An 18566-nucleotide genomic window follows, 5' to 3' on the forward strand; every position below is an offset into this window, starting at 1 on the left:
ATAAAACTTATAATTATATTGCTAAAAAAGGTTAATGCTCAAGAAAGTTTAAAAACACAGAGAAAGAAGATCACCCACTATTTCAATATTCTGACACATTCATTGTGACTATATTTATGTTCCCATCTATTCTTTTCCCTATGCATATTTTGCTTAATTCTAAATATCAGTGTATACATTTTATTCTTTATTTTTCATTCAAAATTATTAATAAGATGTTTTAAAATTCCTATATCACATTGTTGATACTTTAAGGACTAAGTTCAGTCAAGATGAGACACTTAACTCTGGACATTTAGGTTATTTTCAATATTTCAAATTATATACATTGCTGGAGGGAAGAAAAGGTTATATAGAAAGTTCTTCTCTTTCACTGAAATAACTTCCCTGGTAAATTACGAGGGATGAGATTACTAACTTAAAGGATATTTAACTATCTGTGGCCTTTGAGATCTATGTTCATTCACTCACTGCCATGAAATTTCTTTACTTAGCCAACTCCTTGTTGCATTATTAATACTAAGATAATAGCAAGCATTCATTGATTATTTGCTATGTCCCAGATACTATTCTTAGGGTTTCTACATGCATTATTTCATTCACTTCTGACAAGAACTCTATATGAGGGAGGTACTATTTTTATTAGCCCCATTTTACACTTAAGGAAACTAAGTCTTAGAGAGATTGTCCTAGTTTATGCACCTGGTATGTTGTTGAGCCAGAATTTAAAAACTCTGTGACTCCAGCAACTGAGATATTAACCCTATAGTGTACCTTACATTTCTGTATATATTTGATTATAAATACTATATATCACAAAAACTCATTTGTTATCGTGAAAAGTAATGGTACAAATTACATGCTTCTTTTCTGTGAAAAAAACACATGGTTTTCAAAAATCTAATCAACAAACAGATTTCAATATTATTAATGCTATTAAGTTGAATGTTTTAATTATTGAAATAACATATAACATATGTTATATGTCTGTAAGTTTTACACTATTAAAGTAATGATATATCTGCTAACTTGATAATAGAAAATATTAAGAAGAAACTATTAGGGAAATTCCTTATAATAAAAACTAGAAATCTATGATTATTTGAGTTCCCCTTTACATGAAATCATCAAAAAAATTACTAAATCTTTAACACAGAAAATTAAAATTAAGCAATATAAATAATGCAAGCAGCTCACATCTCTATGTTCTGATGTATGTGCATGTAAACTGCATTACATCCTTGGATTTTTTACAATTAGGCTGACCATATATTCCATCATCCAAATCAGAACACTTTTGAAAGCATAAAGACACAGTGTAGTAAGTAAAACAATTATCCCCAGCAAACTAGACTATGGTCACCCTACTTAGAATAAAGTTTCATCAGTTCTTCAGTAACTAAAATCCACTAGTTGAAGTTCAGGACAAATTTTAGGGAGCAGTGTGGTGCAGTGGGGAAAAAGTCTTGAACTGATAAACAGGATCCTGGATTCTCATCCAATTTTGTTACTTATTAATATCCCTGAGCTTCAGTTTCTTCCTAAATTGAAAGAAAAAAAAAATAATACTTTCTACCTCATAGCGGTGTGGTAAGGATTAAATGAGAAAAAATGAACATAATTTTTCAGTGTAAACTACAAAGTACTTATACAAATCCAAGTTATAATACTGAGTTCCACACTCTGAGAAATACTATTCTACTTTTAAAACGGAATAAAATTGTACAAAAGTTCCAAACATTTCAAATTATATTTCAGAATACGATTTATTAGTCTTCTAAAAATATTTATATATGTAAACTAAAATCTGCTCTCAATTTTTTAAAATGACTACACTTTTTATCTAAATATATTGGTTACTGTGCATAGAAGTTGTGATGTAACTGATATGCTAAATATTTTCAAAGGGACCGCTTGACAATCGAAGCACGCTATCTGGAATTATATTTTTAAATGACAGTAAAGAGATGTTTTCTTTTCTTTTTCTTTCTTTTTTTTTTTTTTTTTTTTTTTTTTTTTTGCAGTACGCGGGCCTCTCACTATTGTGGCCTCTCCCGTTGGGGAGCACGGGCTCCGGACGCGCAGGCTCAGCGGCCATGGCTCACGGGCCCAGCCGCTCCACGGCATGTGGGATCTTCCCGGACTAGGGCACGAACCCGTGTCCCCTGCATCGGCAGGCGGGTTCTCAACCACTGCGCCACCAGGGAAGCCCAAGAGATATTTTCTTAAAATCACTATATTAAAAAATTAGACAGAAGTTCTCTATATATTAGATTTGACAAACATGTGGTTTTCAAAATTGAGTTATTTTTTTCCAAAATCACAAAGAAGTAAAAGCTTTTCCATCAACTGATCAAAATTGTGCTCAGTTTTCACAGTTGTTCGTATTTCAAACTATACTTTAACACACATTACAATGGGCTGCCATTCTAGAAAGTGCCCAGATAAACTTGCCTTTAAGTGGCTAACCACCATTATTTGGCTAGGGGCTCACTAACATCCTCTCCCAAACACTTTAGTTCTCCTCTATATGGGACTGGAATTTATTTTCAAACTCTTAACAGGATCACTTAAAGGAAACAGGAGAAATACTTATAAAGGCAGGCCTGAACTCATTCCAGAGGCAAGTACTCTCACAACAATGCGTTGGAATTATGCCCAGGAGGGAAGTGTTTTTGCAAATGAACATAGTGCCACAGTTAAGCATAAGGTATTTAATTCCTTTGTCAACATCACTAAGGTTAAAAATTAAGAACGTTACACGATAGACAATTTACCTGAATTAGTGCGCACATCCTTTTTCGGCTGAACCATAAGGAGGCATCTTGAGTCCTTTAATCACATGTTTTTAATGAACTCTCACTATTAATATCTAATTCTACCTATTCCAATGCAGATTAAAGTAGATGACAGTGAACTAATTTTACTTCATTTTTAAGTACGTTGGTGCAGTTTGCAGGCGACAATAATTTTGGTACTCAAATATGGTTCCAATTCTCGAAACCAAAATAAATGAATGTGAATAATCTTAATAGTACCACATTTAATGAGATGATTTTGTTCATTTGGAAGAAATTGGAGTCGTCATGGTAAATATATCTCTTTACTGCAGTTAAAGACTTCTTTTCTTACTAAATTCTGTACTTAGAAGTGTAGAACTCAAACAGTTCCTGTTTGTTTTTCTTAACAAGTAAATGTAGAAATCAATTGAATTAAATCCACAAAATGAAACAAAAGAGACTATAATTTGCTTTAAAATTTCTTAAACCTTAAAAGAACAGGACTTTTAATGTTATTTCTTAGTTTCTTTTTAGACAAATTTAATTGTCTAAAGGCCTTGTGGATAAGGTCTTTTATATACATTTTTATGTATTTTTATGTGTCCCATTTTTAATTGTGCAAACATTTAAAATTCCACTTTCACATTAATCAAAATCTCCATACTACTGAAACCGGCTGCTTTCACAGCTGAAGTGTAATAGTGTGTTGTTAAAATGTTCTTATAATAGTTATTGTTGAATCCACCGTCATTTTCAAGTACTTGTCAATAAAAACATTTCCAGTCAATAAAAACATTCCTTTTCATTGAATTAATTAGTTCGTTAAGAATATTTCTATACTTACCAAGTGGAATAGCATTTTGCCTATTAGTAGTGATAAATCTCCATCAGTTTTTGATTTCCACACATGTGGAACCTGCAGGATGTTCTACTTGTTAAGAAATACTACTAGTGAAGGAAAGGGGATGAGGACTGTGGATAGACAGGTTTGATTCCTTCAGCGAGTGTCAGAGGTGGCTGCTAAACTGGTCAATGGGACCAGAACCTATAGCATCTCTATTTGTTTAGCTCAGAGTTCACTTTACAATGTCAGCTATGGCAGGAATGATAATTGAGTGCTGGGTCATAGGCATTTTATATGCTAGCAACCATCCATATGAAGTATTTAACTCTTCAACCAGGACAGAAAAAATATATTTGCTCAGTTACTCTACCTAAATAATGTGTGCAGTAGAAATATAATGTGAGCCACATATGTAATTCTTAAATTTCTAGTAGCCACATCAAAAGAGAGTAAAAAGAAACAGTTGAAATAATTTTAATATTATATTTTATTTAACCAAATATATCTAATGTATGATTCTTTCAATATCTAAGTAACATAGAAAATTACTAATGATGTTTGTCACCTTTTTTTTGTACTAAGCCTTTGAAATTCAGTATGTAATTCATACTTGCAGCACATATCAATTTATAATCGCCACTTTTTAGAACCTCAGAGCCACATGTGGCCACCAGCTACCTTATTAGACAACACAGATCTAAATATTTGTTAAATTATTTCTTGAAATGTTCTACTAGAATGAGAATTTTATGGGGAAGTAATGTGATTTACATAACAAACTACTAGGACCAAGGCATTTAAGTTCAGCAATGAAACAGAATAATATTTGCCAGGATTCTCCTTGCTTTCTGATGGAAACCAGGGCAATACTGTTGCGAAAGTCCTGGCTCTGGAATCAGAACACCCTGAGCTTGAACCTAAGCTAGGACAAATATTACTTACTAAAGTAACTGCAATCAGCAACTTACCCTTGACAGCCCCTTTTTTTTTTCTGTAAAATAGAGATGATAATGTTATCTATCTATTAAATGAACTCGTATGTGTAAAGCACACAGAAGAGTATCTGCACATAGTAAATTAGCAAAAACATTTAGTTACAATTATCATTGTTAGCTACAATTCCCTCTAAATTAACTAGGATGTACAAATATTAAAATTATGCAGCTGGCTTAGGGGTACAAAGAATACATGAAAGTTATTTTGGGGAACGTATTATGTTTTCTAAGTTATAAGAGACATAAGTAATATAACCTTATTATATTTTCAGGATATCCACAAACAGAAAAATATCTATTAATTTTGAAGGTCCCTGTGACATAGTTTTAAATAGAAAAATACTGGCCAATTATTATGACCACATAAAGCTATGTAAGAGAAAATTCAGTTTTACTATACAAAGGAAAAGTTTCACTAATTCATATGTTATTATTGTTTCAAAACAAACAGAAAATGTCCAGCTGATGTATTCCAATAACTAAAACTTTGGCCCACTTCCACAGAAATGTGGTCTACCTATAATATGGCTTATCAGAGAAATACTCCTTTTATTATTTAGTCCAGGAAAGAAATATGGCTTTGGCAGAAGCAACCTCAGAAAGTTAACAAGGGAAATTTGATGATCTTTTAATAAAAGTTTTAGTACTTATAAAAAAAAAATTCTAAAAGTTTGTAAATCTATTTGCATGTGTCTTGCCTATTAGTAGACCTCTTGTTAGCAGACCCCTTAACCTCCTTTTCCTATTATCCACAAGGCCAGACGATATGGGTTTCAAGACAGGAGGAATCACACATCATTAAATCCTGATTAATCTCACCTCACACTGCCCAGTCTCCTCTCTTAAATCTCATAGCCCAATATGCAACTGTTGTCTTCTATGTCAAGCATAGGGCCAATTAAATTTTAGTAACAAATATTATTATCGCCGATATTTATTGCAATATTTACTGAATCCTTAGTGCAGATATCACTGTGGGGAATCATTGATAAGTTCAATAGTGACTTTGCTTAAGACCTACTCAATTGGGCTGCTGGTACACAGCAGACTCACGTGTTCAAATAGTCATTATTACTTAATAGTCATTATTACTTAAAATCTCTGATATAGAAGAAAGTGCAAAGTGAAATTTTAATAGCACACATTACTTACGTTCACAAGTGTCCCCTTTTTGCTGGTAGCCTGCTTTGCAGATACATTTTCCAATGGGCACTAACCATTCTCCTTCTGCACTGCAGTGCATCCTGGGGGAGTTTTCCGCCTCTTCCTCTGCACTGCTGACACATGTCCCTCGGACCTCGACTAAAGAGGAAAATTCTGAACCAGTCACTGTATCTGGAAAGACAGCTAAGTTCTCAATAATGGACCAGCACTTCTTGTAGTACACTTTGACCGAAACCAAAGCTATGCAAGCCCCTACATCCTGAAAGGCAAGATAGAATCCCTTTTTGGACAAAGGTCCAATCTCTCTCACCTCAGTGTTAAGCTTCATCTTTCTTTCACCAAGGTCACCTTGGGTAAAACTTTCATCTGCAGCAATGGTGTCTATTTTTACATAGAGGTTTTCTCTTATATTCCTGCCAGTGTCGTAGTCTGTTTCATAATAGTACAAATTAAAGGTTTCCTTGCAAGTTCCCAGGACTCCAGGAAGACTGTTACAATCCCTCAGGGTGAATTTCAATTCTACAAAAATCCTTTGTGCATTGCCTTTCGAAATCCAGTTAGTCCGCAGCCAGTTGTTTTGGTTGGGCTCCATGACCTGGCACACCTGGTATGTTCGGATCGGGGTATAGTTCTCATCCAAACCACTAATTTCTTCCCACTGTAAAATTTAGAAAAGGTCATCAGTCATTCAGCAAAAAATAACATTTGGCTTTTGCAAGTGCATGAGGAATCTTTAGTGTAGCACAAATGCATATCTTTGAAAGAGCTAGGTGAATTCCTACCCTGAAGAACACTGTAACCTTTAGAACAGAGTCTCAGTTCAGCTTCATCCTGGTGCCAGAACATCATTTTTGTTGCTTGTATTGTTTATGCACACAATAAATCTTTCATTTTGCTTAGTATCTGTTTGCTAGTATATTAGTGTTGCTTTTTACATTTTTGCTTATGCTAATGTCTCCACTGAGTTTGGGATTTTTATAGATTAAAGCATATAACAAAATTACTTAAATTACCATTTAATGCATATACATACAGATACATGGAAGAATTCTTGATAACTCCGTTGACATTTTAAGTGTTGATGTTAAACTTAGAGAGTACCTAAAAACACAGGGAATAAAATGCCAAGAGTACTCTGAAATGTAAAAGCATTCCACATGTTGATATTCATAATGCGAAATCTTTTACGATCTTTGCAAAATGAGATATAAGGGAGGAGCATTTTACAGAGCTATTTATTTATTGCAGTGTTATATATAATGCTATCCATAATGCCATATAATTATAAATAAATAGTTACAAAAGTGTGATACATCTTTATAAATAAGTTGCTTTCAACAGACAATCAAATGTACATGGCAAATAAGCATGCTGGATCATATTTCAGTAATAAGCTTTCTGACAGGAAAAATATCAGATGGTTAAAAATGTCCATTCATATGCTGATATAATGTACACTACAGCAAACTCATATATTTTCACAAAAAAGGAAAATAATAAGCTTAGCCAAATTTGCAACAATTTAAAGATTAAGTCTTGTATAATCTATCTATATTGCTCATTAGTTAATAAATTCATTTCACTTAAAAGCCTAAGATAACAGTTCTTACCATTATTACAAAATTTCCAAGTTTGTATTTATGATACTTTAATAGTGAAATTGTCACCTACTTGTATTCATTTCCCAAACAGGAAATGCCAAATATAAAATTATATTAGTATTCTAATCCAAAGTCACATAGCATGAAATATTTAAACTATCGTTTCAAGAAAAGCAGATGGGAAAATAAACGACTAAGCATATGGTAATGAGTTTTATTTGTAAAACTCTATCAGAAAAATCAATTTACTTAAATGCTCTGTGAAATATTAATATCTAACTTTAAAAGTAGTTCTTAGAAAACTAACAAGACAGACAAATTAGTAATATACTGTAATTCAGAAATTTCTTATGATGACATATTATATATTTGCTACAATTTTATTATACATATTATCAAAGGTCCTCAAATGCAGCAAACAACCAATTACCATGTTCAGCTTTTACTCAACACAACTGGAGTTTGTGACTAGTTGATGGAGTGCATAGTTTCCTGTTTCAGTTAGCTGCTTATAGTTTGCTTGAATGGCCCTTAGCCAAATATAACCAAATTCATCCATTTGGACAAGCAAATTTTAGTCTCTTAATTAGGTTGAAATTATTAAAATAAGTAAAACTGGTAGTAGCGTCTACCAAAAAATGAAAAGCTCCAAGGATAAATGAGCTCTTTTGAACAATTCCCTAGTTACAAGAAACGAAGGCTAATTATTAGAAAGGAATATATCTCAAGAATTCCTTTTTCTAGTTCCAAGAACAATTACATTATTTTGTTCAATGTAGGAAAAATCAACTTTACTACCAATGAAACTCAGTTAATTTTAATGTTTAATTAAAAATTTACTCCTGCAGGGAAAATTTCAAGATAACTGTTGCATAAATAACAAAGAGTGAGATGAAATAAATGCATTTAATGTAACTTTTGTTTTATTATCTCACTTTCTAAGAGACCGCAGTGATTTCTACAAACAACACCATTGGGAAAGAAGTCTTAATTCGGCTAGCATGCTTTTATAGTATGCTTATAAAGTTATTTCTAGACACTTATATCTTAATAACATTTTATTTCCAGTTAGATATTTAACCACATGTAAGCCAATCCATTTCATATATGGAATATATCGTCAGTCGTCATTTTCTAATATTATCTGTTGATTCCTAAAGATATGTAGGGTTAATGGTTAACTCAAGATACTTTGGACTGATAAAATGTCCATTTCAGTCCAAGATAACATCGACAGTCATAATTTATCATTTTATGGATTACATGGATGAAATATTACAATAATATATCAGTTTACTTCCCCTTAGAGATTAAAAACCATGCTGTATCTCTATTTGTTTTAATTGATGGATGGTGGAAAATGGGCCACATCTGTCATTGGCAAGATATGTGCTTCATTTTTTATTGCGAATGTCTTCTTATAGTGTATATTATTTTACTCATGGAAACTACTCCACTTTCAAGAAAAGTATGACATTCATACTTCAAACTCAGCATACTTTTTATATTTAATCTGCAAATATTTGTCATTTTTTATAGCTTTGTCTGACCAATACAGATAGCTGCAATATGATCTTAAGCGTCTCTCAAATATTAATTTAATAAAAAACCTAAATACTTTAAACAGATTTGCATTGTTCACATTTTGCATTCTTTAACTTCTAGCTTATGACATATTGATTTTATGATGTTCTTATACTCAAAAATCCCTTTCAGACTTTCATTCTTGTCTTTGCAAAGTTTCTTACACTTTTTCTATCCTCACTTATACTTCATGCTCTTTGACTCCAGACTTTTTATTGTACCGAAGATTAACTTAAGTAACAATGGGGTACATTTACCTTTCTTGGAGCCCCCTTTCTTAGTCAGGGATGAAGTATGTGTCCTGTCTCACAATTAAAATAAGGCCTGAAGACATAGACACTGAACTAAACTTAAGTAAGTAATATATCTTTTCAGATATATGAAACATAACGGTCAGAATTTTTTTTAGAATCTACTTATATTTTCATAGAATTTTATTGGATGGCTTTCACTCATTTATGGTAACAGATTTTTACTCTGATATGTGCATACTCTGCCATCACTTCTGATTAATAACAACAGATAGCACAACATAAAAATTTCAGAAAATCCAAATCATATTTTAGAGCAAATTTTATGTTAAAATATTGAGCATATTACATTTTTAGTTATCTTTTCAAGTATATATTGAATGATGCTAAAACGTTTTTCAAAAGAGGAAAACAGTTTTAAAGAATTACTGTTTTAAAGAACTACATACAACCTACTTGGTGATGATACTAAGGAAGTATAAAGCAACTAAAGAGGTTTAAGTGAGTTTGTGAAAAGCATGTTCTCTGTAATTAGTTAACAGTTATAGCCTGGAACCTGAGGTATGGTCCCACTCACAATAAGAACTCATTTTTTATCCATTTTTCAATGTTCTAAATATACCTTGTCTACTCAAAGAACTCAATGCCTCATTATAAGCACAACAAAATATTGAACAAGATATTTGAGATCAAAACAGTTTAAATATGAAGAATATGAATAATTCCACTGGGGGAGGAGGAAAAGGTTTTATTTCTTACTTAAAAAGAATAAAGGTTGATATTTTATGAGGAGAAGCCCTTACCCCATTGGGTGGAGAGGAAATCCATTCCAGCTCTGTTTGTTGTGCTTTAGAATCCAGCAGTAGTACTGAAAAAGAAATTTGCATTTCTAAATGTCAAATGAAAAATGAAAACATGTTTGTAAAAGTTATTAAAGTTGATCTAATTTTTAAAATAATTACCATTTTATGATTTAAAATAAAGAGTTATTTATATTAATGAATGACAAAATGTATACCTACCTCTTACAAATATATTCCACTTTCTTAGAGGAAAAAAGATATTAAAACACTAGCATTATAGTTTTTAATTAAAATATTAAAATTAACTAAAAAACTCAAAAGTAGCATGAAAGCAAGGGTAAAAAATTGATATATGAAGTATACTGATTCGATAGTAATAATATATTGTAAAGAATTTTGTAAACCACTGAGTGCTCTAAACTTTGTCAAATATAATAACATTAACATAATAAAGCATACTTCCCTATTACTCCTCAACCAGTCATTAATTTGTACTATTCTTCCAAAAGTACTTCTTAGTGCCTTTTGAGAATTGGAGCTTTTTTTTTTTAAACTTTCCACACACAGTGTCTTCTCTTAAGCCAAAATGAATACAATTAAAAACTATATTAAGCAATGTTATCATGAGAAAAATAAATTTCCTATCACTTACAAGATATATTATTGGGTTAGTCAAACATTTGTTTTCAGTATTTCTATTTTTTAAATTTCCCAATATTTCAAAGCAGTACATAATTCTCAAAATGGAATATTTAAACTTTGACTTGACTTTTAAAACACAGTTTTATTCTGCTTTTATGCTACCATAAAGCATAATACACTTAACTTAATATTTATATAAATGTAATTAATGCTCCTGATAGTATTCATATAATGCATGCAGATATCATACATCAATATCTACCATACTTCCAATTTAATATATTTTATTGCTTTTTAGGACGATTCCCTTCCTAAAGCATTTACTCTTCGCTCAAACCGGTTGCAGAGTTACATGAGTTTTTATTCTTTAAAAATATTTCTATGATTCTATAGCATTTTAACAAATGTATCAATTTGTCCAGAAGTAATGGTGATACATTTTCAAGTATGTAAATACGCTTACCATCATCCTCAGCAAAATGGTAAAATTTGAACTTAAATTAAATACATGCTTAAGTAAACTTTTCAATGACCAACAGAGGAAAAAAATGTGTTTTTAAAGGTAACGAAAATTTGTTATGCTAAGAAAAGAAACAGTTGATTGATTATGTGTTCAACTCCTTCAAGCTAGTCAAGGTTATTCCCTATAACTGAAAATGGATATAGAAACACTTTTTTCCCAAAATGTTTTATACTTAAGACTCTCAGGGAGACCATGACAGCACAAACCTTGGTTACAAACACTTGACTCCCTTTCAAATAATAATTATAATTTCAAAGCCACACTTTTAAAATACCAAGTTGTACTTCGAACTAGGAACAGCCATAAATGTTTAGATTACTGAATTTACATTAAGTAACTTTTAAAGTTTATTTTGTTTTTGTCCTCAACGTGGACAAACAACATGGATTCCAGGTACTTTCCTTTTGAGATTACTTATTATTATTATTTTTTTTTTCGGTCTTCCGCAGTGACAAGAGACAAGTGAATTTTAAACCCAGGAAGCTTTCTTGGTCGTTTTTGAGGGTGAATTAAACACTGTGATGATTGTTTACTCCTTTTCCGTTACCCCTCAGCACAGCCTGGGGTGGGAACCAGGGACCCCGGCGGGGCGGTGATGGCAAACAAGTTAAGAGAGAATAAATGAACAAATAAAACAAAAGGGAAACCGACCCCTGAGCGTTTAACCAGCTCGAACGATTCGCCGTGTCTCCCTTCCGCTGTCCGCTCTCTGTGCCAGCCCGCAAGTGCGCGCTTTTGCCTTCCCGCTCAGAGCACCGAGCGCCAGCCTCCCTTCGCGCCCGCAGAGGCGTAGCCCGGCGGCCAACCAGGACCCAGGGCACACGGGCCAGGGTTCGGGGACTCTGCGCTCTGCCTCGCGGGCTGGAGTGGGGGATGCAGGGGGTGGGGGCAAGGGTGAGGAGAGAGATGCGGGTCGCGCCCGGCGGAGCCAGCCCGGAGCCGGGCGGGCAGCGGCTGGAGCCGGGGCGGGGCCGTCGGTGGGGCGGGGCGGGGCGGGGAGGGGGCTGCCCGACTGGCGCGCCCGCCGGCCGAAGCATCCATTACGCCTCCGCCAGACTTGGGCACTCCAGGGAGCCGGTGGCGCCCTAGCTCCAGAAGAAACTGGGAGGAGGAGAGGGGCTATCGGGAAGCGTCTCCTCAGAGGGAGCGCGGCGAAGGCATTAACGAAAGGAAAAACAGCGGCTGCACTTCGCCTCCAAACGTCAGACCGACTTACACGCGCGCTCCCAGTAGCCGGAACTGACCTCCCCGATAGAACGTGTGCGGGAAAAGGGGAGAAAGGGGGGTGCCCCTTCTTCCTGTAACTACCCCCCATCCGCTCCGGAGAGCCAGGCACCTGTTCCAGGCGCTTCCCGGCGTTTGCCCCTGGGTGCCGCGGCGCCGTCTCGGGGCTTGCTCGCTCCCAGAACGGCAGCCCTGGGCCACCGTGGCGCGCCGGGTGCGTTGCCACCGAGAAGCGGAGCGCATTCCTCCCCCCCGCCCACCTTTTAAACAGCTCACTTCTGCATGTAAAGAATTCGGCCTCCTAGAATCAGAATCCTCTCCACGTATTTCGCACCCAGAAGAGAAGCGCGGGCGAGCAAGCCATTCTGACTGCGGGAACCTCTCCCCCTAGTGATGCAGTTATTTATAGCTCAAACTCCAGCCGGGGTCTGTGCGAGCTCGCGCGCGGGGTTTCGCCCCGGCGGTGCAAACTTTTCCTCGGGTCCCGCTATTCCAGGGGCATCATTACAAGTTTCCAGGATTCAATGTCTCTAATCGCTAATGTCATGCGAGTAGAAGTGTGGGCTTTGGTGTGTATGGCTGTGTGTTTCTAGCAGATGTGGGTTCATCTGCAAACGCGAAGCCGACAGCTGGAAGTTAAGGTTTTCTCTGAATGGGTTCAGCATCAACACAGGTTGCAGATGTGGAAACTGGGGTCAGAAGGTCAGGCTGTATCAAGGAGCAGACTATGGCGTTTGGCTGTGGGAGAGGGTGTTTTGAGTGACCGAAGAGACTTTTAAAAAGCAGCACTAAATCACTAAGTTTTCAGGGATAGATGAAGCGAGTACCGGTACGTATCCACTCCCGACCACCATGACCTAAACCTGATAACAGATTTCTCCATCCTCCACACTTTAGGAACAAGTAATTATTAGTAGTCTGCTTTTAAATATCGGGAAATCAACCTTAGACTTACAGCCTGCAAGATACGGAGGAGGGCGGGTAGATTGTGACACTGCTCAGAAGCAAGACCTTTCCATTGACAGGATTTATTTTTCCCCAGCTCCAACTACAGGCACCGAAAGGTATTTTACTTTCTGTTAATGGTTCAAAGGAGAAGGGGCGGGGGGGATAGCCATATACAGGCGTATCAGGCTGCCCAAATGAATCCTGGCTCTAGTCAACCAGAGCTAGCCCTCGGGGTCCAGGTCTTTTTCAAGGTTAGACCACTCGTACCCCTTAACTGCCGGACTGTGGGGCAGAGGTCTGGGGGCCTCTGGTCGCCTGGGAGGCATCTCGTAATCAGTTGCACTGCCCCAGCCCCTCCCCTGCGTCCCCGGCCCGGCCGAGCCCGCTGGGCTACCGCTGTCCCTGCGGCCGCCGGGACCCGCGCGGCGCGCGCTGAATGGAGATGTCTCAGGACCGCGGGGCGCGGAGCGCGCGCCGCCCGCTGCTTCACCTCCGCGGTGTTATTGTTCCGTGCAGGCGGCCGAGCGCCAGCCGCAGGCCCGCGCCGGCTCCTCGGACGCAGTGAGCACTTCATTAGTAACCTGAGCGTTCGGAGCTCACCCAAGTCACGGCGCCTCTAGAAAGGCTCCGGACTCCAGCCTCTCGCCGGCGGGCTGGTCAGGATATTAGAGGCTGCACTCCCTAGCCTCCGACCAACTCCGGCCGCAGCTTACCCCCAGGGAGACGAACGGCGAGAGGAGGAAGAGGAGAGGGCTAGAGGAAGAGATCTGACTTGCCCGGGGTCCCGGAGAATGAGCTTGCCGGCCGTTCCCACACCCCCGCCCCCCGCCCTCCGTTGCTGCTCACGCCCTCTGTACAGTCTGCGCCAGAAATCCCGCTCCCGTCGGGCGAACGGCCCCGGGCGCGGGGCTGCAAGCGTCTCGGAGCAGCCCGCTTGCCACCCGCCCGCCAGGAGCGGCCCGAACGTTGAGGGGGCGGGGAGCCGGCGGGGGAGGTTCGCCCGGCGCCGGAGGCGCGGCCGGCAACCCCGCGGACCAGCCGGCTTTTGCAGGTAGACAGCTAAATAAATGTCAGAACAAACTTTGCTTTCCCATCACCTTACCTTCCCTTGCAGCCTGCGCTTCCACGATGTGTGCAAAGCGGAGCAGCCAGATGTAGCATAAAATAATCCATGAAGGGTGCCGAGTTTGAAAAACCATGGTGCATGAGAAGGTTTTATCTTAGGTTTCAGTTGAGTCGCAGCTTTTTAAATGCTGTTTGCTCCGGAGTATGTGGGGCTTTTTTAAAAAACAAAAATTATTGCGCTCCACGCATCGATTCCCTTTCTCGATCTACGGCCGGCTGCTCCACGTTTAGCTTTTTAAAAAAATTTTCCCCTCCTTTGGTCCGCACAGTGTTTGCTGCCTGCAAGTCTCCGACTGCAGACCGGCCGCTTGCTCCACACTCCAATAATATCAATTAGGGGGGAGGGGGGCGGGGCTCCGAGCCGAGAGCCTCTGCCACTCGGGCTGAGTGGCAGGCGCAGCCGGCCTCCCAGGCGGCGATTCCCAGGGCTTGGGGGCGGGTCCCGGCGAAACGGCCGCCCCGGCCTTGGGGGCGGGTTTCGGGGCGTGGGCCAATCGGCGGCCAGCGGAGTCAGGTTGCGGGTCCAGGATTCCCTCTAGGTTTTGAGCTCCGGGCTGGCGCTGGATGCTCCGAGAAGGAGGACGTGGAGGGCAACCGAGGTGCGTGCTGCTGTGGGAGCTTTGCTTTTAACAACCGCAGCTTTCGTGGAGCAGAATCAATCCTAAAATAACGCTCCCAATTTACAATCGTGTTTACAGCGGTGGTCCTCGCGATCTTTAGAAACAAGAGGGGATGCAAGCCATCTCTCAGCTACCAAGCACGGAGCCGGGACAGTGAAATGAGCTGTGCCTTTAAGTAAAGTGCCTTTACTTTTTTTTTTGTAGTCACAACCTCCGCGGGTCGGGTAACTTTGTTCTTTTTCTTTCTTGAAGGGTTACTACTTCTCTTTTTCTGTTACTCCAAAGGCAGTTAGTTAGCTCTAGGCACCACCCAGCACAATCCCTGGAAGAATAAAAGTAACCAAATGTACTATGTTCAAACAATGTTTCCAAGAGTTTGAAACAAGCTCTGGCAAAAGAACCAGAGGAAAAGGGAGTGGAGAAAGGAAGTCTTTTGTTTTATGTGCCCTCTCACTCCCGCCCTATCATTTAACGATAGTTGGTTGGACGAAGTAGCACATTAAGAGAAACTTGTGAAGGTTTCGTATCGTTTTTCCTACATGTTTATCATTTTCTGAGATTTTCCTGGAATTGCCACACTTTGATCATTTTCCATTTCGCTGCATAAATTACATTTAATTTTAAAGAATGCTACCATGCATTGTTAATTAAAATTATATTAAAATCAAGACCTCTTTCGCAAATATTGAGTACTTTTCAATAATTATTCAATAATTATCTTTCAAAGGCAAACTAAGAATAAAAAGTGTTACCAATATCGACAGTTGATTTCGTCTAACTAAAATATTGAGGACGACTGCCTAGAGGAATCCCTTTATTGTTAGGCAGTTTCTGACACTTTGCAATTCAAGATGTGGGTAGTACAATAAGAGGAAGAACTTAAAAACCTTAATTGCCAAATCATCGAATTCAAAGGTCAAGCAGAGTAACTTGATCACATGTCAAAGACGAGCTTTATTTTCTTCCTGTCCTATATTTCTTCCGTTAAAAAAAATCTGTCATTCACGATTTGCCTCTATGAGAGGCAAAAAGTTTGACTTTGCCTAAGACTCCAAACTTTTCCTATCTTTTCTATTTGGAAATGTAAATTGAGTTGTTTCTGGTATTTATAGCAAAGAGATGACAGATCACCAGATTTTAAAATTTTATCTTATGGAAAATTGTCTCTTGTAGTTTTTACTTGCCTAATGCAATTACCAAGAAGAGAGAAATGAGATTTCCTTCCCCTCTAACCTCTCTTTGGGTCTCTAGTTTATTTCTTAAATGTTACTTGTTCCTAGCCATTACCCCTATTAAACATTTTAGAAATTATATCTAAAAGCATCTTAAGTGCCCTTTAGAGGATTCATAGAAAATGTAAATTGCTTAACAGATTAACCTTGAAAATAGACAAAAAGATGTAGAGTGCACTTGTTACAGAGATCAAGCAGTATTGACACAAACAGATGCTTTAAGGAGTAAAAATTGTAAGGCGAAACATTAGAATTAAAAATATAGATCCCCACTCATAGGCAATAAAACTGTTAATCTCACATACTCTACTCACAGATATTAAACCACTTCTAATAGTTAAAATAATTCTCCAGGATTTCAACACTTTCCCCAGGGTCTCATCCCCACTTCTTAGAATGACACCAAGGTAGCCTTTAAAGTTTAAACTATTCCTTTCATCTATTGAATGACTAATACTCAGTGATGTGAATACAAATACCTTTCCATTAAACCAGGAAACTAAAGAAGTAACATCCTTCACTCTGATGGGTGTAGGTGGTATAAGGAGTCCCCTTACTGTGTGCCCTCTCTCTATCAGACATAGGGGCATGTTCAGCTTCGCTTTTATTTTTAGAGACAAGAGGCTTCACATTAAATGCACAAGTGCCAGACTGCTGACAGTTTTTCCTGCAGAGTTGCACAGTGATACTCATTTTTAGGTTTACCAACCTTTTCTTCTTTCTTTTGGATCTAGGTATAGTGATGAAGAACTCATGGAATTTAAATAAAAAGTGAATGACCTAGTAAAGAAAAGAATGTTTATTATACTGTATTATATAGTATAATATATAAATATAATATATAAATTGGCATTAGACTGTATTTGACTAACAGCAAAGCATGTAAACCTCTTTGTACATGAAGCCACTGAAATGAAAAATAATCAGTTCACAAAACTTTCATATTTTAAAATAACTTTTAATAGGTAATTTCTTTATATCATTTTTAAAATGGTTTATTTTAGCTTCTTATCTATGATTTGTGCATATTATCTCTAAGGCAAATTTTAGAAAAGTAAATGTATGTGTGTATATAAAATGAATTAGAAATCATTTTCCTGAACAATACCAAATGGTGTATATATAACCAACATGGGTGAGCCAAAGCAGAAATTTTAAAAACTGTTTTTTCACTTTTATGTATTCATTGTGAAATGCAATTGATATAATACCCAGCTTATATTTAGGTAATTTTAAATAAATGGAAAAAAGAGACCAAAACTTTAATATTACCATCCATAGACCCTCTTTTGAAACATCTGTCATAATTGTCTAGCAGAAAGATGAAAAATTCCTATTTTCAGATGCAGAGAAGACATGCCCAATATTTATGAACCATGTTATTTTTATCTATCTAATTACTAATCATCACACATAACTGTACATATATGAAAATAAATGTACAAATTCAAGACACACATTCCAAATGAGGGTATAGCTGTTATCTTCATTTAACTTGCTTCAACACTAATATTTACCTCACTGTTTATCTCTGGGAGATATTTTCTGATTTTAAGAGAGAAATAGTCACTTAGGAGTAAATTCTAATGACTTCAGGGAATTATCTCCATAAATTTTCAAATAAAAGCCTTTGTGTGTGTGTGTTAAACAGGCCTTTAGAGGGTAAAGGAAGAACCTGAGACTTCAATATGTTACAAATCCAAGGCTGCCAAACTAGGTAGTTAACAATGACAACAAACTCAAAGGGCTGTCTCTGAACCTACTACTTTTGCACTTACTATCTAAATACATTCACAGGTGGTAAATATGAAAATGCAAGTTCATCACAGAAAAGGGGGTGATTTAAACTGAATTAGAAAAGGTACCATACAGAAGAAACTGATTATAAATAGAAAAGAAACATTATGTCTCAGTTAATAGATATTACAGAAAATTAGGTTTTCTATTTGTGATTTCAGTCAAAATGTAAATAGTCTTTCCGCTGTACAGGAAAATCACTTACATATTTACATTAACGTGATTTATGTAGTGTATATAAAATATGTACTTGCAGTCCAATGTAAAAAAAAGTACATAAACTAAGCTCATAAAAAACATAGTAATAATGTTACTTATTCTTCAAAATTTCAGATTCATCTGGCAGCTTAGGAAGTCAGAGTTCAGAAATCAAATCATAAGTCAAGACTATATTTTGTGCCTTTGTAAAAGTTCATTCACTTTTGTATGGTCA

At 37.3% G+C, this 18566-nt stretch overlaps 1 protein-coding gene across 6 annotated transcripts in view; it reads right to left on the reverse strand.

Annotated features, from left to right (window-relative positions):
- Positions 1-14558, reverse strand: part of EPHA7 (EPH receptor A7) — a gene marked incomplete at both ends in the record, with an annotated part of 164618 nt that extends 150060 nt beyond the window's left edge. For all 6 annotated transcript variants that reach the window (XM_079716484.1, XM_079716483.1, XM_079716482.1 and 3 more), the window contains 3 exons: positions 5772-6441; positions 10023-10087; positions 14462-14558. In XM_079716484.1, coding sequence (XP_079572610.1) covers positions 5772-6441; positions 10023-10087; positions 14462-14558 — 832 coding nt within the window. The remainder of the gene's footprint in view (positions 1-5771; positions 6442-10022; positions 10088-14461) is intronic.
- Between the last annotated feature and the right edge of the window lie 4008 nt (positions 14559-18566).

The sequence above is a fragment of the Hyperoodon ampullatus genome (genome assembly GCF_949752795.1).
Source record: "Hyperoodon ampullatus genome assembly, chromosome: 12".
Taxonomy (NCBI): Eukaryota; Metazoa; Chordata; class Mammalia; order Artiodactyla; family Ziphiidae; genus Hyperoodon; species Hyperoodon ampullatus.